We start from the raw sequence: 26189 nt of genomic DNA, 5'->3' as shown, positions 1-26189 counted from the left end.
AAGCTGTGAAATTAATGAGTAAGGAAAATCTGCCGCTTGAAGAAGATATAAATAGATTCTCTAGCTTAGAAAAAAAAGACATCTGAATGGGGATGTGTTACAGGAGTATAAGCCACGTTTTCCACACCAGGAAAAGAGCATGGAGAAGAGTCAAATGCTATTTTGTATAACAAATTTTAAAGTTTGCAGTAATTTTGGGGGGAATCTAGATTTTAAACAACCTAAATGTAAACCTTTTTGTTTGTTTCTTTTGCCTAAGTAAACTATATTTCTATATTTACAGAGTTTACTTGCATAATGAGGCTTATGCTAAAGTTGTTACCTAGGCAACTCCCTGTCAAAGGCTCTTGCACTTTCCAAAAAGGTGAAGGGATAAAAAATGTTAAACTGCTGGCAGATGACAGTGTTTTGTGTTCTGCTTTGTTGTTCTTAGCAAACAAAAATGAGTCCTGTCAAAGAAAGCTGACCCCCAGGTCTGTCACAGTGCAGCTATATTTGGGACCCATATGTCTCAGTTATTATAATCTCTCCAGTGACTACCCACTTGTGTGTTTTTAAGGACAGATTGCACATACGTGCTGTGTGGGTCACAGCTAGAGGAGGTGATCTGCATTGCTCCCACACAGTCAGGTACAATTGTCTATCTGCCACTCCAGCTGTCAGCAGTGGCTCAGCTGGGGCTTTTCCATGGCCTTCAAGTAAGGAAGGGGTTGTAAATTTCCTCTCCTAGGGGCAGAGCTGGGTTGAAATATGATATCAAGGAAGAGTATATATCACCTGGTTTCTTTCTCATGCCTTGATTTTGATTTTATGGCTGTCTCTGGTAAATGTTGTTTTGTATTTTATGCTGATATGGCTTTGCTAGGAGGGAGAAGGCAGCCCAGGGGTATTGCTCAGAAGACAGTAAGCAAAAGACTGTTATAATGCAGTCTCTTTGTTGATTACTCATCCTGGGGTGAATTCCAGCTCTACTCCTTATTTTTCTTTTTTCATTTTTTCTTTACTATCTGGTCATGAAAACTCATGAAAGCCTATGTAAAAAGCATATGGGCCCCTTACAGTCAGATAAATATTGTTGTCGCGTATCAATCAATCAGATCATATTCTGAACCTTGGCATTGGGCTTATGGTTAAAATTAAAAAAACGTTTTTTTTTTCTCCCTGTCCCATATGTGAATGGATATTTACATGCTACACCTTCTACACCTGGAGATTAAATTGTTTATGCTATGGAATGGCACTGCAAACCTAGCAACCAAGCTACAGGAACAAAACTCAGAGCTACGTAGAAGACTATGCTACCAATCCAGAGGGCAAGGTTTAGAGACACTGCCAGTGAAAGGTTAGCAACCATTAAGAATAGACAAATACTCACGCTGAGTTACCCTTCTGTGACCATTGCAACCAGCAGCACAAAAATGCATTGACAGAAATGAACAAAAAAGCTGTGTCTGTGATATGGTGGTGGACATCTCTATTCATTTTGACCTGGCAGTGAAACTGAAGCTTTTATTTTCTTCCCCTGTTTCTCCAAATCGTGTTTTATTTTTTCCCCCAATGGATTTTTTCTAGGGAATTGTGGATTGGAAGAAGGGACCACTGAAAACCTATTTGCCTTTGCTTAGCTATTTAACACTCTTTTGCCTGCCTGCTCTTCTGGGGGACTACTACAATGACAGATCCTTCAGTGGTGGATCACATGGCCCAACTGAGACTCAAACTCCTAGAAAAGGTAAGGTAATAATTCTGCAGTGGTCACCTTTGCTTTACTTTTTGCTGTTGCGTGTTTATGCATTAACACTGTATTTTAAACAATTATATTTCTACTGAGATAAAAAGAGGACTTGCAAAACTGAGAACTTGTATCATCACATAAGCAGAGGCAGACCAATGTGCAGTAGTGTTACAAGTAAAAGCCACTTAAAGATTGTCTATAAGGAAAAACAATTTGCTTGAAGTGGCATCTAACCTCTCTCTTCAAGGTGTAGTCTTTTGTCTTAGATGTACCAGACACTTGAGGGGAAAGCTTTCACAAGTATGGAGCTGGGCAGAACACAGGAGACAAAAAAAGAGCCTGTGCATCAGGGAAAGGTCTCTACTCCAATTTCTGAGCATCAGGGAGCCACAAGGGGCAGCTGCTCCCTGCAGAGCTGGGAGTTGACCATAACAGCACAGCCAGTAGGACAGGGCAAGCAAGGCAAGCAGGGTAGAGCTTGAGATGGTGGCAGGGTTCAACTAAAAGTCCAGATCCATCAGTTAAGTTCATGGTGAAAAGGCAGATCTGAGGCCAAAATGGGGAATGTCTGCAGGTTGGGATTAGGGTTCACAGGATCTGTGGCCACTCAATTGCATGGCTGTGGTTGAACTGGAGACCAGTATTCATCCAATACAGCTCTCGAAAGAACTGAAGACCTAGAGCTGAGATTAAAGGAGCTCCCTGGCATATGGGCACAGGTTGTGGATGGAAGCCCCAGGTGAGGCTGGTCAGAGCCATTTGGGCCTATAAATGCACTGAGTATCCAAAACTGTCTGGTAACCAGTTCTTTGTATGATCTCTCTCTCTACCCTAAAAAATAAGTGATGCATAAGTCTTCTGATTCAATGTGCTATCGATTTCTAGGTCTGGGATGGCATTACAGTTGAAAGCATTACCGTTCTTTTGCTATGACTAGATTTATAGTGAGACATTTCATACTTCTATATACTTCTATACTTTTAGTAGTCCTCACTAGCTCTGATGGCTGATTTAGCAGTTAAAAGTGTCCCTTACCTCAATTTCTGCTTTATTTCCTCCATCCCAAACTCATGTCTATAATATGGAGTTGAAAATTGTTGTGAACTTTGCTGCCTAACTGACAATCATTTTTGTTGCGGCTCTACCAACAGAGACTAGAAAAGGAACAGGAGAACCTAGGGAAGATGGACTCACCTGTCCCAAGAGCAAGTAAGAGAAACATTTTTCTGGTTATGGATGTGATACAGAAAGGGCTTAGTGATGTTCTCAGCCATGTTCCTCAGTGGATCACTTCAGATGATTACATCTCCTCCCTAAAAATTTGAAGGAGCATCTGCCCCTGTGTGCTCAGTGTCTGGGCATTTGAATAGTCAGAACTTTATCTGTCTCAGCTTCTGATGGCATGGACATTGTCTGGAGGACAGGAGGGAGGCTCCAAACTTGAGTCTGTGCTGTTTTAGCTCAGTCTGGGTATCTAAGTATGCATACAGCCCTGAGGTAGCCAAAGCAAGTCCCAGTGAAGCATGCACAACAATATTAATCAGCGTATGTGTCTTGTCCTATCCAAGCCAGTAACCTTAGAAGTCTTGATGCAAGGAGAATGGCCTTGCTAAACACTGCAGATGTCTGCATTTTACCTTCCAAAATTCTCCAACTTTTTTTTGGCCAAAGGCAAACAATCAGCTAGTCAGGTCCACTGCCATAACAAAGAATGCCTTCCTCCTGAGGTTTTCTGTTGTGGCTTCTCAGCTGTGGATGCTGGCTAAGCTGAAGCACACTGCTGGTTGTTTTGGTTGTGCTAACACCTATATCCATAAGTGAGCCCCTGTCTTAATCCATCTGTATGCTTAGCATAAGTGATTATGTGCTTGAAAAAGAGTTGTTATGATGGCCATGCCTCTCTGAGGAGTCCAAGCAGAAGGCCCAGTCTATTACTAATGCTGTTCTGCATGTTTGAACCTGAACAATACAGCCCCATGCAGACCAGAACATGATTTCCAATTTAAAAGAAAAGTGACTCAGCTTATGAAACAAATCATCACACTGAAAAAGTTGGTCTGGAGGACTCGATTGGTAAGAGCTGAAACACCAATGTTCATTTTACCAGGAAACTTGAAATGCCGTGCAAAAAGGTTCATACATTGCACATGGCATGCATAGCTTCCACACAAGTAGTGTTGAAGGGAACATGCTACTCATAAGTAAACCATCACAGCAGCTGCTAAAAGACTCTTATAAAGACACAAGTTATTTTGAACTCCCTTATTTATCGTCTTCTAGCTGGTTCTCTAGCTTTCATAAAGAATTGTCTAAACCTCAAAAACCTTATAAGTAAGCTGGGATTCCTGCTCTTTACCTGAACCAAATTCAGGATCTAATTACACATGCAGTGCTTATAATTGTATTATCTGTGGATTAAAGCCAACCAGTAGAAGATCAGTAACATTTCTAGAATTTACTCTGAGCTCATATTTATTGAGATGATGCGCAAATAGTTGAAAACCTGCAACGTGGTGGCCAAAAATTAAAAACTCAACGTTCAGCTTCAAAATACTAAGTGATGCTTTTCAGAATAGATGCTAGGCATGCCTCCAATGTATCTGAAAATGTTTGTTTGTTTGTTTGTTTGTTTTCATTTCAGCAGAGTTCAAAATCAGTTTCTTCTGTGGGAAGATCTGAAAAAGATAATGTTTCAGAACAAAATGTAAACAGAAAAGTTGATTTTCAAAACTGAATTTGTTTTGATATGCCATAAACTGTGCACAGTACAACTAGAAATTTTCAGGCTGAAATGATATTCTAAGCCTGAAGCTCTTTTAAGGAGATTAAAAGGGGGCTTTAAAGAGCAATCTGAAAAGTTTATTTTCAGAGAAGGCGCATTGCCTTTGTAGAGCTGCCAAGCAGCTGTGTCTACATGGGCTATAAAGTCAGTATCCATTCATGGATTTGACAAGAAAAGTAGCTTAAAGCTTTTTCTAGAAGAAATCAAGCTATCTCATAACATGTTTTCCAGACTTAAACTCATAATGCAGGTGTTATAATGCTCTGTCTTTGTGATCCTTTAAAAAGATAATGGACATTTCCTCCTTCAGGGAACAGACAAGAGGATATGCTTCAAAGTGCCCTGAGGCGAAGGAAAGATCTCCTGCAGGAGCTTAGGGTAAGAGCCCTCCATGTTGTCAAGTAACTGTGTGAGGAGTGCAGTTTAATGTGGTGAACACAAGAGTACACTTTTGATGATAAAATTAGATGTTAACTTTAAACAAGTAGTGTGAATGTACTGAGCCCGGTTTATGAGAAGCATGCCTCCCAAATAAAGGGCAGGAAGGAGGCTGATGGGAAGTTGAGGAAAGCCCATGTGCTCTGCTGACTGAGCCTGTGCTCAGGACATGCCCAGTGGTGGATCCAGGCAGGTTAATCCTAGTGCCTCCTGCAAACATGGGCGAGGAGCTGCTGTGCTTCCCTGAGCTGAGCCCTCTCAGGCAAAGACCTCTATGTACACAACAGAAAGGGCCAGGTTATCTGCATGTCTGCTGCCCACATGAATTCAGCTCTTTTCTGTCCTTTAATTCTTTGTCTGGGCAGTATTCAGTTCTCTTCTCATTTAGAGTCATTAGCTGGGTCGTGCTAGTCAGGCAGAGGGGCTGGAGAGCAGCAGGTCTCAATCAGATATCTGATTTTGCAGGACCAGCACCTTCTGGAAGAGCTGTCACAGCCTTCTGTGTTGGCTGGGGGACACCTTAGGAACTGCAGCGCTGCCGCCCCCCACATCTACCAGCTACCTTTTCCAGCACCCCAAGCAGAGGCACCAAGGATTATCCAGCAGGCGGTAAGGATCCTCACTCCTAGGAAACACTGGCCAAAAACAATCCTGACTTCTCCATTTTCCTTTCTTATCCAGATGCCTCCTCAGCCTGCTACTATCATCCAGCAGCTACCACAGCTGCCTCCGCTGATAGCACAGATACCTCCTGCCCAACCTTTTGCAGCTCCCCGCTCTGGAAGCATTAAAGAAGGTAATTCCCTGGGTCTAGCAATTAGGTCCCATCATTGAGCACAGGGGAATACCCAGGAAATGTACCACTGTGAGAGGAAGTTGGATTCTGTCAGGGGACAGCATAAAACTCAGCGAATAGGCTTCTGCCAGGGCTGTGGGAATAGCACTCTGTAAAACTAGATACCAATTCTGAGAGACTTTTGGACAAATTCTTATTACTAAAATTAAAAATTAAAAAAAAATAAAAATAAAAAATGTAAAAAAATAAAAGACAATAAACTCAGCAAAGACAGGTTAAGGTGTCAGAGAAGCTTGGGGAAGAAAAAACAGCTCAAGCCATGACACTGAGTAACATTAGCAAGGTCAAATTCATGCAAATGGATGATTTCAAAATTCACAAATTGGCTTTTAAGCTCCATTTTTCTTCTTATGTTTTCTCTTAACCTATTGTTTAATCTCCTCAGAACAATACAGGCCTTTGTTATGCCCCATGTTTGGAAACAAGACTCTTCTGAATATAGTACAATGCCAATAAAAAGAGCTTGTTTCTAAACATAGGTGGATGCTATTGTGAAATAATACATAAACCTGGGGTGACTTCCCCGTCTCAACCTTCAGTCAAAGGTTTCCTTATGGCACAGTATGACCAGTTAAAAAGAAGAGTTGTTTTTATTTATTTTTTCCTCCTCCTCATACTTAAAATAGTTCTACTGCACAGGTCCTTTGTAATTAGGATCCAGAGATCGTGGTAAATGGATGTGATGCACATGGAAGGGAATCTGAAAGTGGCACTGCAATATCATGTAAAGTCAAAGAAACCTCTCATGTGGACAACAATAATCTGGAGCCAAAGCCATGGAGAGTGCCATAAAATGCCTGTCCATGCTCCTAGTGTCTCCTGGAGAGAGCTACAGTGCACAGATTTTCCCCAGCCTGCCAATGAGCGTAGCTAGAGGGGTAGACTTGCAGGGGAACTAACAAAGAGAAGATGCTCAACAGCAGCTTTCTTGTGGAAGGGAGGAGAAACAGGAGACCTGGTCTTAATGGTCTTTGTAGACATTCATTTTGCACTACCTGGCCACATAACCCTAATATTATCCAACCTTCCCTTTCTGCTGCTTTATCTCAGTTGTAGTGACCAGTCTGTAAGCTGGAGGGCAGTCCCTACTGAGATGCCTCTGTAGCTGATAAAGCTCTTGCTTTTTTCCTTCGGGTAACCTCTTCACAGATATGGTAGAGATGATGCTGATGCAGAATGCACAGATGCACCAGATCATCATGCAGAATATGATGCTGAAGTCTCTGCCATCAGTGGCGTTCACACAACCTGCTGGATCCAGCTCTCCCCTCCTTCAGCACAGACAACAGGTAATGACATAGCATCCAAAGGGCATCCTTGCTCATGTAGGACAATAGTTACTGTCCTTTGGGGGCTGCAGGAACTGCACAAAACAAGTTCTGCTGCCCAGGGTGTCCCGCAGGTCTCACATGCAGTTCTGTTCAGCACCATGTGAGGACCCAACAGAAGATGTCAAATGCGCAAGTGCAGACTAGATTCAGTCCAGCTCTTAAAATGTATCTGGCCTACACACTTGAAGTACTAACATACAGAGAAGAGGTCTGTGCTAGGCATCTGCTGCTGCACCTGGAGCCTTGGGAGCCTGACACCTGTTGACTTTCATTGAAACATCATCTGTGTTGGTGTGTACAGGTGTCTTCATAGCACCAGTGATTTACTTAGTCTGTAGCAGTATGGCTTGACTTTTGTCCACTTGCTGCAAGCAGCAGAACTGTACTTGTGTTACAAGTCCTGTAACTGGTGAAATTTGACCTGGCAGTTTAAAACTGGCTAGAGCTGAAGCACAGGTTTTGTGGTCATACTTGGAGCTTCACAGCTCTAGCTACTGTCTCACCAAAAATCAATGACTAGCAAGGTCTGGAAAGACATGTCTTATGGATATTTTTGTGTGTGGATCCCTATAGGTTTGTTTCCAAAATTTGTCTAGTGCCTAACAAAATGTAGGTAATTTTGAACATATCCTTAGGTGCACAGTTCCTAAGCTATTTTTAACAAGGTGATATATAGCTCCTTAGCTACCTTAAGTGCTTTGGAAAAACGTATTTCTAGTCTCTAATCTGAAGCATTTATTACCTAAGCAGCAAGGACTGTTAATCTTCAGGGAGGATGAGATATCTTAGTGTTGCAAAGTCTTCCCCTATATTTTGAAATCCCTTCCATTTTCAGGCTAACCATGACTTCCCAGTGCTGCAAGAAGAATTTTTGTTCTCTTTGTCTTGGTGATTGAGGTTGCCATTTATTAAGAAAGCAACACCCACGCTTCTGCAGTAGTTGATCAGTTCACTCCCACCTTTCTTACCTGCTATTTGCAAAAGCAACAAATGGCTTAAAATCCCCTACATTTAAGAGCAGGGTAGGAAACATAGCCTTCCATAACCCATCCCCATGGCCTGTGCAGTTGGAAGCTGACATCTTTTGCAGCTGTTGAGACCAAATGTCTGCCTGAGATGGAATGCCAACAGCAGCTGCTCACTCTCACGTTTCAGGACGCTGACGTCTCAGGAGCCAGCACCACCATAAGCCAGCATGGCATGCAAGGGATCATCTATTTCCCCAATAGCTGTCCTGGGACAGATTCATTGTGGACATGGCAGGTGGCACTGGCAGTTCCTCAGAAATGTGTCAGAGCTGTGCTCAGCATCACCTTGGGTGAAAGGGTCTGCGTCTAAAGGAGGCAGCAGATGAACAGAGTGACCCTTTGTTCTCCACCTTCCTCTCAGGGCTACTCCACCAAAAAAATATAGGTTTCTCTGACATAGTGTGGTGTGACAAACTGCTCTGAACATCCAGGTGAAATCTGAATTCACTGAGCATTTGCCAGACCCTGTATGTTTGAGCCTGTGAAACCAATCTCTGGGCACGAGATGAACTTCCTGTACCAAGAGGCGACTGAGTGGGAAACCAACTGCTCAACTGGAGACCTTAAGCTCCCTTTCTTGGGGGGTACAAATTCAACAAATCACCCTTTGCCTCTCTCCAACTAGGACCTCCAGCTTGCCACTCCCATGGCCATGAAATCAGACAGGCCCCAGCTGTCCGCGGTGCATCACCACCACCATTACTCTCCCCCGGGGCTGCTACCCCCAGCCATGCCTGCTGGTCTCCTGATGCCAAGCGGAAGGCTCCCACCCACATCCTCAGCTAGTCATTGGGCCAGCAGCACGCTCCCAGCTGTGCAGATGTAAGTCAAGGGACAGTGATGATGTGAGCCAGTTTACCTGCTAAATAAGAGTTGGCTGTGTTTTGCATTCAGGCTAAAGTTCACCATGGGATTCATATTCTTGAAACACTGCTGAAGTCCCCAAGCAGAGGTATACAGCCCTCTCCTCACAGGGCTCACTTGCCTGTGCCTTTCCTGCTTCCTGAAAGCTTGTCCTCAACTGCTTTCTAGGTGCAAGGAGATGATACCAGGGACTAGTACCTGAATGGGCACATGAGCAGCCACACTGCCCCATAAGCCAGCCTGCTCATGCCAAGGTGTGGTGGTTTTATGCTAATGGATGGGCAACTAAGTTCCACCACACTGCTCTGTAGCTCCCCCTCCTCTGAAGGACAGCGGGAGAAAATATGTTGAAAAAAGAAAAGCTTGTGGGTTGATACAAGGAGTGGTTTAATTAGGAGGGTGAGGGGGAAGGCAGCAAAGGGAGAAAACAATTGTTCTTCTCATGACTTTTAATCTGTCTTCTCCCTCTTTAGCTACCTTCCACTGTGAATTATGAGATTCTATACATCTATACTGTCCTTTTGCAGCTGCAGCAAGCGTGTGCTGTTGGCTATTACCAAACACAGTAAAGACATTTTTCTTGTTGCAGGTGGCCCACATACTGACAGCATGTGTTCCTCTGCAAGTGTACCATACCATCATGGAGGTCAACCTGTATTTGAAGAGTTCCTAAATAATCTGGCTGACAGCCTGATGTCTGTACATCTGCATATTGTTGGTACAAGAAGTGAGCAAGAGGAAGACTGCAGATCCTCAGAAAAAATGTACCACGCACCTGCAATCTGCTTACCCATTTCTGCTTGTCCATTGTTTCCTCGCATATTCCAAACCTAGAGCAGCAGCAAGCAGTCACAATATTTTTGCCTTATTTCCACAGAACCAAGACATCCTGTCCCAAACAGTCCCACAGTAACCTGGGGAAATGCTCCTTTGCTGAGTGGACAGCTCCCTTCCTGGGGAGTGTAATGCAAACTAACACAGGATTCCTGAATGAGGGATTAATTGCCAGAATTCATCAACTAACGTGTTCTTCCTATACTGGGCTTACATGACAAGGTGTTGGTAGCAGGGGGGGCTGCAGGGAGACCTTTGTGAGCACAGCACTGGAGCTTACCCATATGAGGAAACAGCCAGCTCTAGTGGATTGCAAAAGGCACCTGCTGATGGCAAGAGCTGGGCTGTGAGCAATGCTGGCTGTGCCTATGTGACAGCAGAAAGGGGGAAAAAAATGCTGTGCAACAGCAGCAGGGAGAGAGAAGTGAGAAACTGAGAAAGAATTTTTCAGACCCCAGGGTCAGTGCAGCAGGAGGGCAGGAGGTGCTCCAGGCAGGCAGCAGCAGTTCCCCTGAGGCCTGTGGAGAGGCCCCTGGTGGAGCAGGCTGTCCCCCTGCAGCCCATGGGTCCCACATGGAGCCGATCTCCACGCTGCAGCCCGTGGAGGAGCCCCCGGTGGAGCAGGTGGATGTGGCCTGGAGGAGGCTGCGGCCCATGGAGAGCCCCCACAGGAGCAGGCCCCGGGCTGGAGCTGCTGACTGTAGGGGACCCGTGCTGGAGCAGTTTGCTCCTGATGGATGGACCCACATTGGAGCAGTTCTTGAAGAGCTGCTGCCTGTGGGAAGCCCCCACAGGCTCAGTTTGGGAAGGACAGCATCCCATGGGAGGGACCCCACGTCAAAGTGACCATGAAGGAGCAGCAGAGATGAAGCATTATGGACTGACTGCAGCCCCCATTCCCTGTTCCCCTATGCTGCTTGAGGGGAGGAGGCAGAGAGAGTAGATGGGGGGAGAAAGGTGTTTTTAGTTTTATTTTACTTCCCATTGCTCTAGTTTGTTATCAATAGGTAATAAATTACATTAATCTCTCACATGCTTTGTCTGTTTTGCCTGTGATAATAACTGGTGAGTGATCTGCCTTTCCTTATCTCAACTCACAAGCTTTTTTCAACGTACTTTCTCCCCCTGTTCTGTTGAGGAGGGAGAGTAAGAGAGCAGTGTGGTGGTGCTGAGCTGCCTAGTGTTGTTAAACCACTGCACCTCTCTCAACATTTTTAGTTTGACTTTCTCACAGATAAATTTGTGCTGCAGGAGTTACCTGTCCGGGGAATTAAAAATGAACATGAACAGTCCAAATGCCAGTTACTTGCACAGTAGAGCAAAATCCTGGCATTTGATTTTCCTAAAGATCAGCACTCTGCCCTAACTGCATGAGTTAGATTGACATGGCTTTCAGTATTTGAATAAATAATTCTCAATGGAGAAAAACAAAATTGCTTTTGCAGTCATCTGCTTTGAACATTAAGTGCAATGCTGGTACCTCCAACTATCTGCAGTTCATGTGTTCTGCCCCAGGAGGGCTCTGACTCTCAGTCTCTCCTGAGCCTCACATTCACAGTGCAACCTACGGTTTTCTTTCCAGAGTTTTTGGAGAGTGACTTAAGCAGCCTGGACTTGTGCATGTATATTTGTTTAATTATTTCTCACCCTTTCCCTCACATAGTCAGGATTTAGACTCGGAAAATGAAATGAAATGAAATGAAATGAAATGAAATGAATCCCAGGTTTCTTCCTTATTTTTTTTTGGCATGATTTTTTCTTACAGAACGTTAATTTAATGAATAGACTCACCTGGGGCCCCCACCAGGGTTGAGGTTTAGGGGTGGGCAGCAATCTCTTTAAGGTTGGACCTGTGGCTAATGGATCATGTTGACTATTTAGTGTAGGCTAACTTTAGGGTGGTTTTGCTATTATAGATGTGCCTGGTGATTATGAGGCTGTGCCTGATTCTGATTGCCATCACGTGGTCCTGACCTCAGGCTTTTCTTAACTCCATAGTTCTGTCTTGACCCTGTGCTGCTGTCCCTGGGCATGACCTGCTCACCTTGCCTGGCGCTGTGGGCTGGGGCCGTGTCTAGTGCTTCATTGAAACAGATATGTAGTTTTGGGCAGTGCATTGCTCACTTTGCAATAAATGGTAGTTACTGAATGTTAATGTATGTATTTTCACTGTCCTTTAGTTTTTGTGTCTAGGATAAATATTATTGGAACAGTAGAAAATTGAATTTCATGATGGTCAGAAAATATGTGTTTATGGTTGAATAACAAAACACGTGTGTCCCCTGGTTAGGGCAAGCAGAATGCTACTATTTATTCCTGAACATCCCAGTACTAAAACAGGTGAATTAACTTCTCCCTCTTAAAAGCTTCCTGTGTGCAGCACTGTCTCAGCAGAGTCATTCCAAGGACGAGCAGCACAATGCAACCAAAAGCCAGGTCCATGCAAGTTCTCCTCTTATTCCACGTGCAGGGAGGCAACCTTTCATTATGTGCTTGAAGATTGCAGAACTGCTATGCCATTTTCAAAAGAAGCTGCGTTGAAGACCACCACATTCACACCAAGGTAGGTAAGCATCTCTGCCTAAGGCTCAGCATGGTGTGCTGGCAGCCTGGGGTGGGAGTTGAGCTTTAACGTTAACTAGGGAATCAACCCAGGCATGACGCGGCCACCCACATCCTCTCCATTCTCCGCCCTCTGGGGAGTAGGGAGCAGGCAGCAGGGTCGAAGGAGACACCAGCCTCCCCAGGGACAGCAGTGCTCAGAGCTCGCTGTCGAGAGGCTGTCACAGCAATGGAGTCCAGCAACACACATGGGAAAAGAGTTGCCATTGTTGGAGGTGGTCTGGTAGGAAATACAACCTGTCTGCTATTTGTCTGTGCTCCCCAGGGAGCTGGGGCTATGCAAGTATTGCTGGGAGGTAGAGTGGGTGACTGCTCGGCTTAAACGTGAAGGTGAGCTCCAAGCTCCTAGCTGAGCTTGAACGTGAAGGTCTCTGGAAAGGCAGCTCCAGCACAAGTGAGCTGCTCTGCACACTGTAACCAGGCAGGTTGGCATGGGCAAGGAAAAATATTGCCAAATCTCTTGCTTATATTGTCTTTCACCTTTGTATGATGTTCGCTTGTTTGAAACATAGTTCATTAACTGATTTGTTTTGCAAATTAAGAGAATAATATCATCTCTCTTGAGTTCAAATCTCAATACTCCTTTTAATCCTAGTTTTCTTGAAATTATTTTTTTCTGCCAGAGAGCAGGGTATTGTCAGGGAGCTGGCTGAGGTCTTACTGCAGGAGGCAGCAAGGATTGTTTGTGCAACTAGGACTTTTTACTACGAGAAGGGATCTTTGAGGGAAAGCTTTGCTGCTGAGATATCGCAGAGACTTAAAGGTACACTTAATACAGCCCTTGTTTGGGTATTGTACGTATACCAGGACAGGTACTTCTCTTTTCTTTCCCACACAGTAGAATAAGTCACAGGGGGATGGGGAATGAACAAGTTGCACTTTGGTCCTTTCAGGGCACCTAAAGCAGAGTCAGCTGCCAGATCTTCCATTGCATTGGCTGTTCCTGGCTTTAACCAAGTCCCTAATGTGAAATGTTTTGCAAGGACTGAGACTTGGTAAATGCTAAGCTAACAGAAAATGCCTTCCCCTTCCCATTTTTGTTTGGGACCATTTTTCTTCCACTGCTAGCTGCAGAGTTGTCTGACTTTAAAAGACAGCATGAAGCTTTACAGCACCTGAAGTTCCATTTTGACTTTTTTGGCCATTACCTTCTTGGTCCCTATGTTGCTGGAAAAAGAGTGGGAAGAGTCTGTAGTTCTGTTCGTTCTGATATGATTATTGATGGAAGTTAAAGAAGAAAAAGGCATCCGTTTAAATGAAAAGTGCTGTCCTTTTTAAGGTAATATCTTGCTTTTGCAGAGGTCTAACATTTTTCCAAGAAATACAAATATAGATTCATAGACTCGTTTAAGTTGGAAAAGACCTTCAAGATCAAGTCCATCCATCAGCCCAAATCACTGAGTCCCATCACTACACCACGTCCTTTAGTGTCTATATATAGCTCAGAGAGGAGAAGGGAGCTTGCCTGCACCAGCTCCTGTTGTTTCTGGCTGAATGAGTTAGCCCTGCACAATTACTGACAAGTAAGCAAGTCCCGAGCTGGATATTACTTTATGTAACAAGCCATGATGGCTAACTTTTGTAACGATGATCTTTGAGGCTCTGCAGGCCCATCAGGGGTGCCAGAGTCCTTCTCTCTAGGAAGTCCTCTATGGTTCTTGATCAAAGGGTCTCTTCATCTCTGCTCAACTGCACCCTCTGACTGCTGTTTTCCCTTGTGAAGGAGATGCAGTTCAATAGTGATCTGTGATATAGCTAATAGTGAAACACTTCATCCATCATTCCTGATCCTTCTCTTGTAGGTGGGTGCATTAAATGCCTGTTTCTTTGCTAGACGAGGTTTCCATGTTGATGTTTATGAAGCCAGAGAAGGTAAGTGCAGCCTGAACATTACTGCTTTAATAATATATTTGTGTCTCTTTACTTGTAATAGCTCTTTAAGAAGCAAAAGAGGAACTGCATGACCTCACTGAAGCTGCAGGGAGAAAGCAGAATCTGAAAGTGTTACTTTGTGGATGTCCTTTTCACTCTTTCCTTTAGCATCTGTGGTGGTTGGGGGAAGCATTTATTTGAAATACACTGCCTTGTGTGGAGAGAACCAGCCCTTCAGATATTACTTAATATTAATAATTGCCCTTTTTTATGGCCTTGGTTTAAATACTGATTCAAATCCTTATTTTTCAAAAAATATTTTCTGCATTAAGAAGTATAGCACGGTGCCATTGAACTAGGTGTTAGAACTTTGAGAACAATTGCTATTGTTAATACTGCAGCATTGCTCTTAGGGCTAAAAGCACTGAGTTGACTCCTAAATGCCATAAATATTGGCGAGGAGGGTCTCCTGTCACTAAGCGTAGTGAATCCATGTTCAGCAAGAGGGTTGTCCCTGCCTTCAAGAAAGGCTAGTAGCAAAGTCTGGAAGCACTGGAAGAAAGCTACAAGTTCAGAAACTATTAGGGAGGAACAAACACTTTGGTAAGTGTGACAGTTCACAAGAGGCCCTCAGTGGAGTATTTCCATTTCTCAGAGTAATCTTCCCTGGCACACAGAAGCATGACTACTGCAGAGCTGTCTGCCTCTGTCAAAATGCAGTAGTGTTTGTATTTACTAGTTACATTATGCTGTCAAAGGAGCTGGAACATCACAGCTCGTGCTCAGAAACTTGGGTACCACATTGAAAAGGCTCCAAATGATGCACAGAATGAGTGGGCACATCTCTGGCACAGCATGCTACAGCAAGCACTACGTGTTAGCCATGGGTGTTTGCAGAAGTGAGTTCTTAAGCTGACAGAAAAGCATGGTTCTTGTCAGGTTATTTCCTCATTCTCCTCATTTCTGCTTGTGACTGTGAGCTGAGGAGTGATGTATGGGGCAAGCTGAACGTTATGAAGACCTTTAGTCATGGGGAAAAAAGTGAGCAGCACATGCCCCTACTCTGAGCTCCAGCTGTAGCAGAAGTAGGACTTGGCAAACAGGAATGGAGGTACTGGAGGGTACCTGGTACTACAGGTACTGGAGGGATGAGCAGCAGCATGGCACTGCTGCAGTAGTGTGTATGGGCATGCTCTGAAGTGTCCCAGGCAAGCTTGGTGTGCAGTGGCACTGACTTCTGAGGGAGCCATCAGAGGGTGACATGACTGCAGCTTGTGGCAGAGAGCTGCTCTCGTTCCTGCCTGAACTGGCTGTAGCTCTGGCACAGCCCAGTGCCCAGGTGCTTGTTGAAAGGAAGAGAAATAATCTGCCTTCAGCACCTCTGCAGCAAAATGGAAGATGAGAATGACGCTTATGGAGGGTGAAACTAAACTGAAATGTGCAGTGAGAGTAGGAGAAGCTCTGTGTGAAATGTGGTCTCTGATAGCATCTTGCTTGGGAAGTTGTTGGAGCAGGCCAGAACTCCCAGGCACCCATCCTGAGCACCATACACAGCTCTGAGCCCCTGCAGGAGGAAGCAGTTATCGACAAGAAGGTCTCAGGATGGGCGGTGTGGGGAGCAGCTTTCTCATCAGGGAGGACCAGCCCAGCCGAGACTCCTAAGACCAGAAGTAGCACATCTACAGCAGGGCATGGTGAAGGCATCATGAGCAGCTCTTTGCAGCTCACTCTGGCAGGAGCAGCAGCCAGCCTCATGTGAAGGCAGCAGGTTTCAAGTTCAGAACAAAAGGAAATGCTTCTTCACAGCTGTTGAACTGTTAAACTCTTTGCCGGATGTTGTATGTGCTAGAAGTTTCTTGGGTTAAAAAAGCCTGTGGTTAATTTAACTGAAGCAAGCTGCATTCAGCTGTTACTGTGAGGATAACACTCACCATTCCTGAAGTGACTGAGGCGCTGGAAGCAATGCTGGAGGCAATGCTGGAAGCATGTTCATCCACTTCTGCTGCTGCTGAAGCACCATGAGTTGGCTGCCGCCAGGAGGATAGGTGTTCTCACCTGCCTTCCAGGGAGGATGAATCCTACCCCTCTGCCCAATCTTTGGGCCTGTGGCTCTTGCTAAGATAGCATCTGTCTCGGGACTGGAACGAGGCCCTGTGACACACACTGTCTGGACAGCCAGGGAAATCTGAGAGCATGACTTGCCAGTGTCCTGGAAAGCATCAGTGACACCCAGCAGAGGATGAGAAGCTGCCAGACATTAATTGCTCAGCTCCCTCTGCTGAGGTGGGAAGCTTCTCTTTTTGATAACATGTCCTTTGGTGCTACAAAGAGGTGTCAGGACCCTGTGGCTCCTTTGCTGCACTCAGCTGCAGCAGCTTCTCTGAGACTGGAGAAGGCACGGAGGAAGGGACACTCAGCTGCCCATTCCCCTCTCCAGTGGCTCAGATGCTTTCCCAGCAACTGACCGTGACCTGCCCACTTTGCTGTGTGGATGGCATGTGAAACAGCATCCCATACGAGGAAGGGGCATCTCACGACCAGGTTTCTCAGCAGGATGCTGCAGAGCTGGTCTCAGAGCTGGAGGGCTGGGGGAACGTGGGAGACTCCCCACCATCCACCTGCTGCCGCTGCAGGGATTTCGGGTGGTGAAGCCATGCAGAAGGTGTCTGTGTAACCAACTGCTCTCTCTGTGCAGATATTCGGATGTCCAGCTTCGCCCGTGGCAGAAGCATTAACTTGGCCCTGTCCCACAGAGGACGCCAGGCCCTCCAGGCCGTGGGGATGGAAGAGCAGGTACCCTCACTGCTTCTATAGGTGCAGGGTCTTTGGGGTCGAGATGTTGGCTTCAGCTGGTGATGGACGGGTGCCACTGCAGGGGCAGCTCTGCTTTCAGGGAGGCTGAGGCCAAGCCCCCCTGCAGCATGCCTCCAGCCTGGCTCCCTGCCACCTTGCAGCACTGCTGCCACTGCTGGGGATGCCCAGCCCCAGGCAGCTGGGCTCTGTGTGTGGCAGAGAGAGCTTCGCTGGGTGGCCACCACTCAGGCAACTCCTGCCAGTGCCCGCCTCTCCTCCCTCCTAGAAGGGACAGAAGCAAGTGGCCTCCCAAAAGGATGTGATGAAGGGGCTAGTTTCCCCTCTGACATGCCAAAATCTGTATTTTTCCCCCAGATCTTGACCTTTAGGCTTGGTCTTCTCTCTAGCTTCCTCAGCAAGCTTTGGAGTGACTCTTGGTCCCCCTGCATGCTGACTTCTGTGATCAGGACCCAGCACTGTCCTGGACTGCCCACTGCCATGTAATAACTCCATGCTGCATTTACCTTGCAATTTTTTCCCCAGCAATTTGTCTGGCTGCAGAAACCCTATGAGCAGAGGTTGCTCCATTCTGCCTGGAGTGTGGAGTTTGGGGGATGGCACTAGGTGGGTTGTGTCCTGCCCCTTGATGGCTCAGCTTTGGGGGGAAAACTGGGTTCTCCTCCCTTCTATTTCAGATTGTGTCCAAAGGCATCCCCATGCATGCACGGAGAATACACACGCCATCTGGGAAGAAATACTCCATTCCATATGGCAAGAAGAACCAGGTACTTGTCTCATGCTCTCACTTTGGGGGTGCTTCACAGAGCACAAGGGGTCTCTGTGATGGGTGGTGGGAAGGGAGTGAGGTGCACCTGCCAAAATAGAGACAACAGCATTCTGGAAGAAATTAGGTTACCCTCATCTCAGGATTTCCTCTCTCCCCATCCTGCAAAAATACACAGCATTGATTTTATGCATCATTAGACTTACCATACTTATTCTGATGTAGCCATTGATGCATTTCAATCATTCGGTAAAGATCTTCCATTTTCTGGCAAACACAACATGCATGTTTTGATTCCCTTGCTTCTCTGCACAGCTCATCTTTAGTACATTCATTGCAGTGTGCCTTGGTCAGTCTCATTTTGGTTTCCTGCCTGAAATGTCTGCCCAGCCTGGGCTTATGGTCTTAATGCTGTGAGTGGGGATGGGATTGTATGAAGGAAGCACCCCAGTTTCAGCAGGGTCATTACTAGGAGATTTTGAGGAGGTGGCATGCGTAATCTTTCTGAGAAAAATGGCCTTCAGAAATGCTTTCTGAACTCTCTGTTTATTTGTTTTGCAGTACATTCTCTCTGTGGACAGAGCAAACTTAAACAGAGAGCTGTTAACAGGTAAGTTTCCAGGTCCATTTGCAAACACTTATATACCCTGGTCACCAAAACTTTAAGGTTTGCCTGATGAACTGCAGCTGAGTGCCTTTGAGTCCCAGGCTTTTCTTGCACATATGCAATCCACCTGCATTAGTAAGAAGAATTCAGCAGTAGCGCTTGAAATGAAATCCTCTGCCTGCACTGTAGAGACTCAGGTGCTCAACACCATCTTCTAGCATCCATGGAGGAGCAAGCTGTAGGTAAGAAATGAGCAGAAACACAAGGCAGGAGCTGTGTTGCACGTTACAGAGGTGAAGGTCTGGTGAGGTTGTTTGCTCTGTAGTTAATTACCCTCTCCACAGATGGTTCAGATGGGTAGGAACAACACATCATCTGCTGAGTGTGGGAAGTGCCAGCTGAGCAATTTGCAGAATTCAGACTCACTTGAGGAATTGACTTGAGGAATTGAGAAAGAACAATGCTTTATCCATTGTGGTTAGCCAAGACATGGAGCCTGGGAGAGTTTTTGTTTGCAGGAGCAGTCTGCAGTTTGCTATCTTGGATAGAGTCCTCTCTGTTTACAAAAATGTACAAAGTCCTGTCTTTGTGGCTATATGCTTGGCACAGAGCTGTGCTGGCTACATTGCTGCCGCTGGTGTTTCTGCATTGTCTTCCCTTTCTTCTCCTGTGCTGGTTCTCTGCTGTTCCTCTGCAGCAAAAGTATATTCAGACAAGTCCCCCTGAGGCCTTTCTGCAGGTGCAGAAACAGCCAAGGAGCAGCTCTCCCCATGTTTGCTCTTGACTGGGGCTTTGCCAGCCAGAACAGGAGGTATCTCCTACATCTTGTGACATTTTCTGCAGCCCACAATAGTATTAGCCAAATAGAAACTGCAGCCAAGTATGTAATCTATGCTGTCCAGGTCGAATCATAGAATCATTAAGGTTGGAAAAGGCCTTCAAGATCATCTGGTCTAACTATCCTCCTACTATCAATGTCACCCACTAAACCATGTCCCTAAGCACCACGTCCAACCTTTCCTTAAACACCCCCAGGGACGGTGACGTTGCCCTGAACTTCCTGTTGGCTGCAGGCACTGTGTCCTGTCCTGAAATACAACATAATGATGGTGGAGACAGGTGAATACCCATGTCCCTGCAGGGAAGAAAGAAATCTTTTTAGGTTTCGTTGCCCTTTTTAAATAGTTTTCACCAGAGTTAACTAAACACATCCTAGTGTGCCCCACCTGCCTGCCACTGCTCAGCACAACAGTCTGACTTGCAGTAACAACAAAAAATCCCTGTAAGTTAGGGATCCTTTGGAAATATTTCTGGGGTCAGTACAAGCCTCTACTTGTAGTTGTCTTTTCACAGCTGCTGAGAAGTACTCCAACACTAGACTGTACTTTGGACACAAGCTCATGGAATGCAATGCAAAGTTGGGGACGTTAACCATAAACAGGTAAGTCCCGTGCAAGCCTGGGATAAAGTGCTGTGTTTGGTTATTTCTGCTTAATAATTCATAAAACCTCAAACAATTGAGCAATTTCTGTTCAAAACTACTGTGTTACTCCTGAGTGGACAAAACTTGGTATCAGCTTTGGAAAGCAGAGATATCAAAGCAGAGTTCACAGAGAGACTGAAAAAGCTGAAGTACCTCCCCCAGCAGGCTGGTAACAGGTGAGACACACGCTTGATGACCTGTGCAAGAAGTAAATGTGCCAGTCTCGGTAGTGCTGGCTTTCAGGGTCAGATTGCTCACCAGAAAGGGCAAGTAATGACCTTGTTTCGCAGTTGTGTTAAGTTTTGGTTGTGTCATCCCATTTATCTGGGGATGGAGGGTCTATGCAACAGCAGCGTTATACCAACAGTGCCTGCTGTGTACTTGGACATATCTGGCAGAATTACACATTCAACAGTCTGCAGAATAACGACTTATTCTGATGTTTTCAGTGAAAGACATTCTCCCCATATTCTGGAAGTTTAATAATGCTGCAGGTGACCCAGGCATTTTTGCAGCAAATTGCAAAAGGCAGGTCTTCTGTGCCCCGGGATGATGAGCTGCCCTGGGGTTTATGGCGGGGTTGTTCCAAGGGACTCTCCTGCCTCCAGGTCTGACCAGCCGCCCTTGGAAGTCACCTATGATCTCATTGTGGGATGCGATGGAGCCTTCTCGACTGTCAGGAAGCAGTTCATGAGGCAAACGCGCTTCAACTACAGTCACGAGTACATCCCTCACGGCTACATGGAGCTGACCATCCCCCCGAGGGATGGAGATGTAAGTGTGCCTATCCCAGGGTTGCTGCAGCCCCTCCTGGTGTGGCACCCACTTCCCTCATAGTGGTTCTGTTACAGCAGTGTTAGAGGAACTCACTTCTCACTTGGGGCTCAGTCAGCCTCCCAAGGGCTTAAAGCTTTTCTAGGAGAAGGTAGGCATCTCTTGCTGTTTTTGGAGTTTCTGTTTCATTGGCGGGGCCAACTCAGGGAGTTCTTGGGGATATGCAAATGTGCCTGTGTGGACAACAGCGGGCACAAACTAGCCGATCTCTCCCTGGTTTGCCCTGCACTTGTTCTTGCTCTGTGCCTCACTAGACGCTATAGGAAGTGGAAAGGGGCCCTGAGGTCCTTGTTTCTTCCTGAGGTACAAGGGACAGGAACTGGTATACTGGTGTGGAGGGAACTTGAGGCTAGTCTGGAGAAGACCCAGCAGATCAGGGATATGAGGTGATTTTACTTCTCTTTCAGTTTGCCATGGAACCAAACTACCTCCACATCTGGCCAAGAAACACCTTCATGATGATTGCACTGCCCAACATGGTGATAACCCATAGGCACGCTCCTTTGGGGCATGGGAATGGAGCTTGCGGGAAGGAACTGGCTGTGGTGGCAGACACGTGGCGTGGGCTGGGGGGGCTGATGCCTGCTTGGAGAGGTGCCTGGAGGTACCTCCAGTCTGAGCCAGGAGTTTCCTCCACCTGGGGGGTGCAGGGCAACACCCCCAGAGCTAGCTTTGTCCCGCAGAGCTGAGCAGGTACCTCAGCTGCCTCTCTATCTGCAGCTGGATGATATCCACCAGATATTGGAGTACAAATGCAGCCTGCCAGGCCTGCTTTAGCAAATCCTGCACTGCCCTTGTCTGCCACCCCTCTCACCCCTGCAACGCCCAGGACATGTAAACAACCATGGGACATGGAGTGACTAGGTGCTGGTCCCCACTGGGTAGACTGGCCACTGCAACAGCTGGGTGACCAGCAGGCCGGGCACTCAGCTGCTGGCCCATACTTCAGGTACTTTTTGTGGCCTCTGGGCTTCTTTCCAAACTTCCTCCCCTGCTGGCAGGACAAGTCCTTCACCTGCACGCTCTTCATGCCCTTTGAGGAATTCGAGAAGCTAACGACCGGCGAGCAAGTACTGGATTTTTTCCAGACCTACTTCCCAGACTCTATCCCCCTCATCGGAGAGTAAGTGTCCCCATTGCCCCTTGTTGCTCCTCAGCACAGTACCACCACACCAGGGGATGTGCTCCCCGTGACGGGGACTCTGCTGAAGCTGGTGGGCCAGCATCATGTGAACACTGCTCGAGTATCTCTTCATGGTCTGTAGGAGAGGGGGAACAGAGAGTCTTGGGTGTCCATTGCTTCTTCAGTGGAGTAACAGACTCAGCAGCAAGACATAGTCCCATCCTGCAGTAGTCTCTAAGTCACAACTGAGCACTGTTCTGTACCTTGGAGGTACAGTCCAGGCCCTGCCACTGTGGGAAGTGAAAAGTGGGTCACCTCCTACTGCTTCTGTATTGCTGTTGAAGTTCTTGAACTCAGGAGATGGATTAGCAAATAATAACCTATGGGGTTTTTTGATACTAGGGTTGGGTGAGTGAAGTGGCTTGACTAGAGCTAAGGTGAGGTTTGTGCACAGAAAACAGCAGTGTGAAGCTAGTCCCACTGTTGAAATATCTAAAATCTCAGCATCTGTGTAACTCGGCTAACAGACTGAGAAAAGCTAGGCTGGCAGATATTATGCTTGGAAAAACAAACAAACAAACTGTGCTAACTATGCAAAGTTTGGCACTTAGCTGTAGCTAGAACGAGAGTCAGGTCTGAGACAAGAGCAGGCAGCTCCCAGCAGCATGATGTTCCCTGTGCAGTGGGACCCTGGCTGGCTCTCACTGCTGGACAAATGGCACCAGGGCAGCAGCATGGAGCTGGAGCATCTCACTACCCCTGAGGGTCCTTGGGGGGGGGGGGGGACCAGAACCAGCCTTTCCAGCACACATACTGACTGGTGTCAGTAGGATCCCGAGCAAGAGTGGTCTGAATATATTGTGCCACAGCTATGGGAAGCAAAGCTATCTGCCTTTGTGAAATCATGTTATTCAATGTACATACATCATGCTTGCTTAATGTGTAGTGGGAAGTTCATGAAATAGGTCTTCCACTTTTTTTTTTTACCAGCACAAATATAACAGTGAACAGGTGTGATTTTTGCATACCGAGGCAGACAATGCCTGTGGCCTTAGCTTCCCAAGCTTGGACGTGGCATGGTTTGCTCTTGCTGTCTCTTGCAGTCCCACCAAGTGAAGTATCTGTTGTTTTGCCTGAAGGCGAGAGCTGAAGCACGATTACTTTTTGCTGCCAGCCCAGGCCATGATATCTGTGAAGTGTTCCTCCTACCACCTTGCTTCCCGGTGCGTGCTGATGGGAGATGCTGCTCATGCTGTTGTGCCCTTCTACGGACAAGGCATGAATGCAGTAAGTTCACAGCTTGCCCTGGACTGTGTCAGTCAGGTCCCCACTCTTTTCACCCAGAAATGCCCATTTTTAGAGTATAGCTCCACAGAACTCATGGGCTGACCCATTCCACAGTTTGATGTCCTCTGCATGGGCAGGTGTTGAACTCCTTCCAGATACCTGTCTGCTTGATTGGACCTGGCTGCATTCTGGAGAGCAGATAAGGGACAGGACAGTGGTGCCACCTTTCCACGAGGCAGAGGACTACCTGGGGGCGGGTGGGGATGGGTGGTCCAGTAGGAGACCCAGGATGCTTAGGAAGGCCACCTACTACCATTGCTCTGCAAGATCCCTGTCAGGAAGCCTCCTGCTGTGAAGCTGTGGTCAGCGAGACACTGTGCTTGCCAACAGCTACATTAGTTAAGAATATATGAGGGCATTTCTTGTGAATGTGTGACTCCTGTTGCCTATTTACCCTCCCATCTTCCTCCCAGGGCTTTGAGGATTGTCTGGTCTTTGATGAATTAATGGACCAGTTCCACAATGACCTTGGTGAGTGAGATGGCTGAAGGGAAGCTCTCTGGAGCTGAAAGCAGCTGCAGGCCCTGCTGGGGAGCTGCCTGTGAGCGGCTGCTTTCTTTTCCCAGGTGCCTGCCTCCCTGAGTTCTCTAGGCTGAGGGTGCCAGATGACCATGCAATCTCAGACCTAGCCATGTACAACTACATAGAGGTAAGCGAACAGCACACGGGCTGTGGTCCTGGGGACTATCCCTGCAGCGGTGTCCTGCCTCGTTACCCAGTGAGGAACCCACAAGTGGACAGGGAGATGGCAGCTCTCACAGTGCTGCCTTGGGGCCCTGTCAGGGGTCATCCAAATTTGTCTGTTTACTTGCTCTGTGCTGGGAATGCTCAGGCTGGGCGGGCTCTGCTCCCCATGGCGTCTGCCTGAGACAGGCAGTGAGAGCTTGGGGAAGAGATGTCAAGGAGCATGGGGCTCTGCCAAGACATCCAGGTGGTGATTGCTCTGTTGCAGATGCGAGAGCACGTCAATTCAACATGGTTCATTTTCCGAAAGCGGGTAGACAACTTCCTCCACGCCCTCATGCCTTCTACCATCATCCCGCTCTACACCATGGTAAGGCCAAATCTTGCTCCCCACCATCCTAGCTCACTGTGAGCTGCTCCCACCTGTCTCAGAGCTGGTGACCTGACCATGCAATCCCCCCAGGTGACCTTCAGCAGAATTCGCTACCACAAGGCACTTCAGCACTGGAAATGGCAGAAAAAGGTAAGGGTTTGTGGTCATCCTGCCCTTGCTGTGAGCCCCCACATCCTGCATACCGGCACTGCTCAGCTGCAGGGGAGAGAGCTTTGGTGGTGGGATATTGCCAGGTGGGTGAAGGTGTTGAGACAGCCCACCTGCAGGAGGGTGGCACAGGGGAGAGCCTAGGGGGCCATGCACATGCAGGGTACTGTGTTTCCCTTGCTGGCAGCTCCCTGCCTGGAGCTGCTCCTTCAGCCCGGATAATCCTTTTCAGCTGACATCCTCCTGACACGTTCTGGGTGAGGGCTGCTATTTTGGCTGGCACCAGGCATCTGGGCTGTTTGGCCAAGGGGCTTCGCTGGTTGCTCAGGATTTCTCTTTGTACTTGCAGATAATTAATCGAGGGCTCTTCATCATGGGGGCAGCAGGACTAGGCGGCACCTACCTGCTCATAAAAAGACTGACATGGAACTCAGACATCTTCATACAGAGCTTGTGGGGCTGGTGCCATTACATCAGGAGTATTGGAAAATTTCCCTTCAGCACCCAAGTGGCTCAAATGTAGGGGGAGGTCCCGGATGTAATAAAGCAAAGGCACAGGTGTCTGTTTCAGTTTGATGTATTTTATTTTTCTTGGGATGTAGTCTGGCAACTCCTGCAGCCCTTCTGTCTGCTGCTCCCCAAGGGAAGCAGTGGTCCCTCTTCCTCTCTCCAGGTCAGAGGAACTCACTGGGTTACAGAGAGCCTACAGAGCCTCTGCAAGGACTCATGTCTCTCTGCCTAATCTCAGTAGCATTGCCTCTTGAGCAGTGCTGTGTGTCACGGGCTGGGCATGGGTTTTGTGTGCAGTAGTGTGGGGAGCACACCCTTCTAGCCAGCCAGACACTTGAATGGGTCAGGGTGTCTCAGTCCATACTGGGACCGTCCCAGTATTGCTGGCTCAGAAGTCAACTCTTACCAAAATCTGTTTTTGCCCCACTTTTAATCCTCCCCTCCACCCTTTTCCAGTTGGATGAGAGATATCTCCAGGTATCTCAGCTTCATACTTAGAAGGCTTGGCTTGCAGGCATGAGGCTGCCTATTGTACCCATGCCTCTAGAGCTGAGCAGGCTCATGCAGCACCCATTTTGAGGCACTCTGCAGGCAGGGTCACATTTCTCCTTCTGAAACACCTTAGTAATCTGTGAAAGAAACGTATCCCTGCCATATTGTTGGTATTTTCTCATAAATAATTCAAAAGCTACCACATAGTTTGAAAAATAGATCATAGAATCATAGAACTGCTTGGGTTGGAAGGGACCTTAAAGATTATCTTGTTCCAACCCTCCCTGCCATGGGCAGGGACGCCACCCACTAGATCAGGTTGCCCAGGGCCTTGTCCAGCCTGATCTTGAATACTTCCGGGGATGGGGCATCCACAGCCCCTCTGGGCAACTTGTTGCAGTGCCTCACCACCCTCTGTGTGAAGAATATCCTCCTAACCTCTAATCTAAGTCTCCCCTCTTTTAGTTTAAATTCGTTCCTCTTTGTCCTGTCATTATCTGATTGAGCAAAAAAGTTTTTATCCATCTTTTCTATAACTCCCCTTTTAAGTACTGAAATTAGGTATGTATTTTGCCCGCAATTCTTGCATCTGAAAATGCTATTTAAAATTTGCAACCCTTTTTCTTTAT

At 46.9% G+C, this 26189-nt stretch overlaps 2 protein-coding genes across 8 annotated transcripts; both read left to right on the top strand.

Moving 5' to 3' along the window:
• Positions 1 to 1179: 1179 nt before the first annotated feature.
• LOC311438808 (uncharacterized protein C21orf58) lies at positions 1180 to 9823 on the top strand. Of its 4 annotated transcripts, XM_084523692.1 has the most exons (9): positions 1180 to 1342; positions 1573 to 1732; positions 2887 to 2944; positions 4828 to 4895; positions 5421 to 5564; positions 5637 to 5751; positions 6961 to 7100; positions 8796 to 8992; positions 9624 to 9823. In XM_084523692.1, the coding sequence occupies exons 2-9, from the start codon at positions 1673 to 1675 to the stop codon at positions 9637 to 9639; spliced, it is 798 nt and encodes a 265-aa protein (XP_084379818.1). In that variant the 5' UTR covers positions 1180 to 1342; positions 1573 to 1672; the 3' UTR covers positions 9640 to 9823. The 4 variants fall into 4 exon arrangements, with proteins under 4 accessions (XP_084379818.1, XP_084379816.1, XP_084379819.1 ...); XM_084523690.1 differs by having other exon boundaries at positions 5421 to 5751; XM_084523693.1 differs by lacking the exon at positions 1180 to 1342 and having other exon boundaries at positions 1353 to 1732.
• Positions 9824 to 11916: 2093 nt separating this feature from the next.
• Positions 11917 to 25128, top strand: KMO (kynurenine 3-monooxygenase). Of its 4 annotated transcripts, none has more exons than XM_084524324.1 (16): positions 11917 to 12005; positions 12339 to 12431; positions 14293 to 14362; positions 17058 to 17155; positions 17851 to 17940; positions 18501 to 18549; positions 19900 to 19987; positions 20638 to 20803; positions 21271 to 21342; positions 21865 to 21986; positions 23126 to 23273; positions 23747 to 23804; positions 23900 to 23982; positions 24286 to 24387; positions 24481 to 24540; positions 24908 to 25128. In XM_084524324.1, the coding sequence occupies exons 4-16, from the start codon at positions 17066 to 17068 to the stop codon at positions 25079 to 25081; spliced, it is 1302 nt and encodes a 433-aa protein (XP_084380450.1). In that variant the 5' UTR covers positions 11917 to 12005; positions 12339 to 12431; positions 14293 to 14362; positions 17058 to 17065; the 3' UTR covers positions 25082 to 25128. The 4 variants fall into 4 exon arrangements, with proteins under 4 accessions (XP_084380450.1, XP_084380449.1, XP_084380448.1 ...); XM_084524323.1 differs by lacking the exon at positions 11917 to 12005 and adding an exon at positions 12079 to 12208; XM_084524322.1 differs by lacking the exon at positions 11917 to 12005 and having other exon boundaries at positions 12258 to 12431.
• Positions 25129 to 26189: the final 1061 nt, after the last annotated feature.

This window comes from Aythya ferina (assembly GCF_964211825.1).
Source record: "Aythya ferina genome assembly, chromosome: 6".
Taxonomy (NCBI): Eukaryota; Metazoa; Chordata; class Aves; order Anseriformes; family Anatidae; genus Aythya; species Aythya ferina.
The sequence above is the reverse complement of the archived record's forward strand: the minus strand, read 5'-3'. Positions and strand labels throughout refer to the sequence as shown.

What these genes read in the sequence shown, in the direction of transcription:
- LOC311438808 (XM_084523690.1), top strand. Translation starts at nt 1,673, where the DNA reads ATGACAGATCCTTCAGTGGTGGATCACATGGCCCAACTGAGACTCAAA. An exon ending in GACTCAAACTCCTAGAAAAG is followed by an intron (nt 1,733 to 2,886) that starts GTAAGGTAATAA and finishes CTCTACCAACAG; the next exon opens with AGACTAGAAAAGGAACAGGA. An exon ending in ATCTCCTGCAGGAGCTTAGG is followed by an intron (nt 4,896 to 5,420) that starts GTAAGAGCCCTC and finishes CTGATTTTGCAG; the next exon opens with GACCAGCACCTTCTGGAAGA.
- KMO (XM_084524321.1), top strand. Translation starts at nt 12,660, where the DNA reads ATGGAGTCCAGCAACACACATGGGAAAAGAGTTGCCATTGTTGGAGGT. An exon ending in CCGTGGGGATGGAAGAGCAG is followed by an intron (nt 17,156 to 17,850) that starts GTACCCTCACTG and finishes CTTCTATTTCAG; the next exon opens with ATTGTGTCCAAAGGCATCCC. An exon ending in ACTGGAAATGGCAGAAAAAG is followed by an intron (nt 24,541 to 24,907) that starts GTAAGGGTTTGT and finishes TTGTACTTGCAG; the next exon opens with ATAATTAATCGAGGGCTCTT.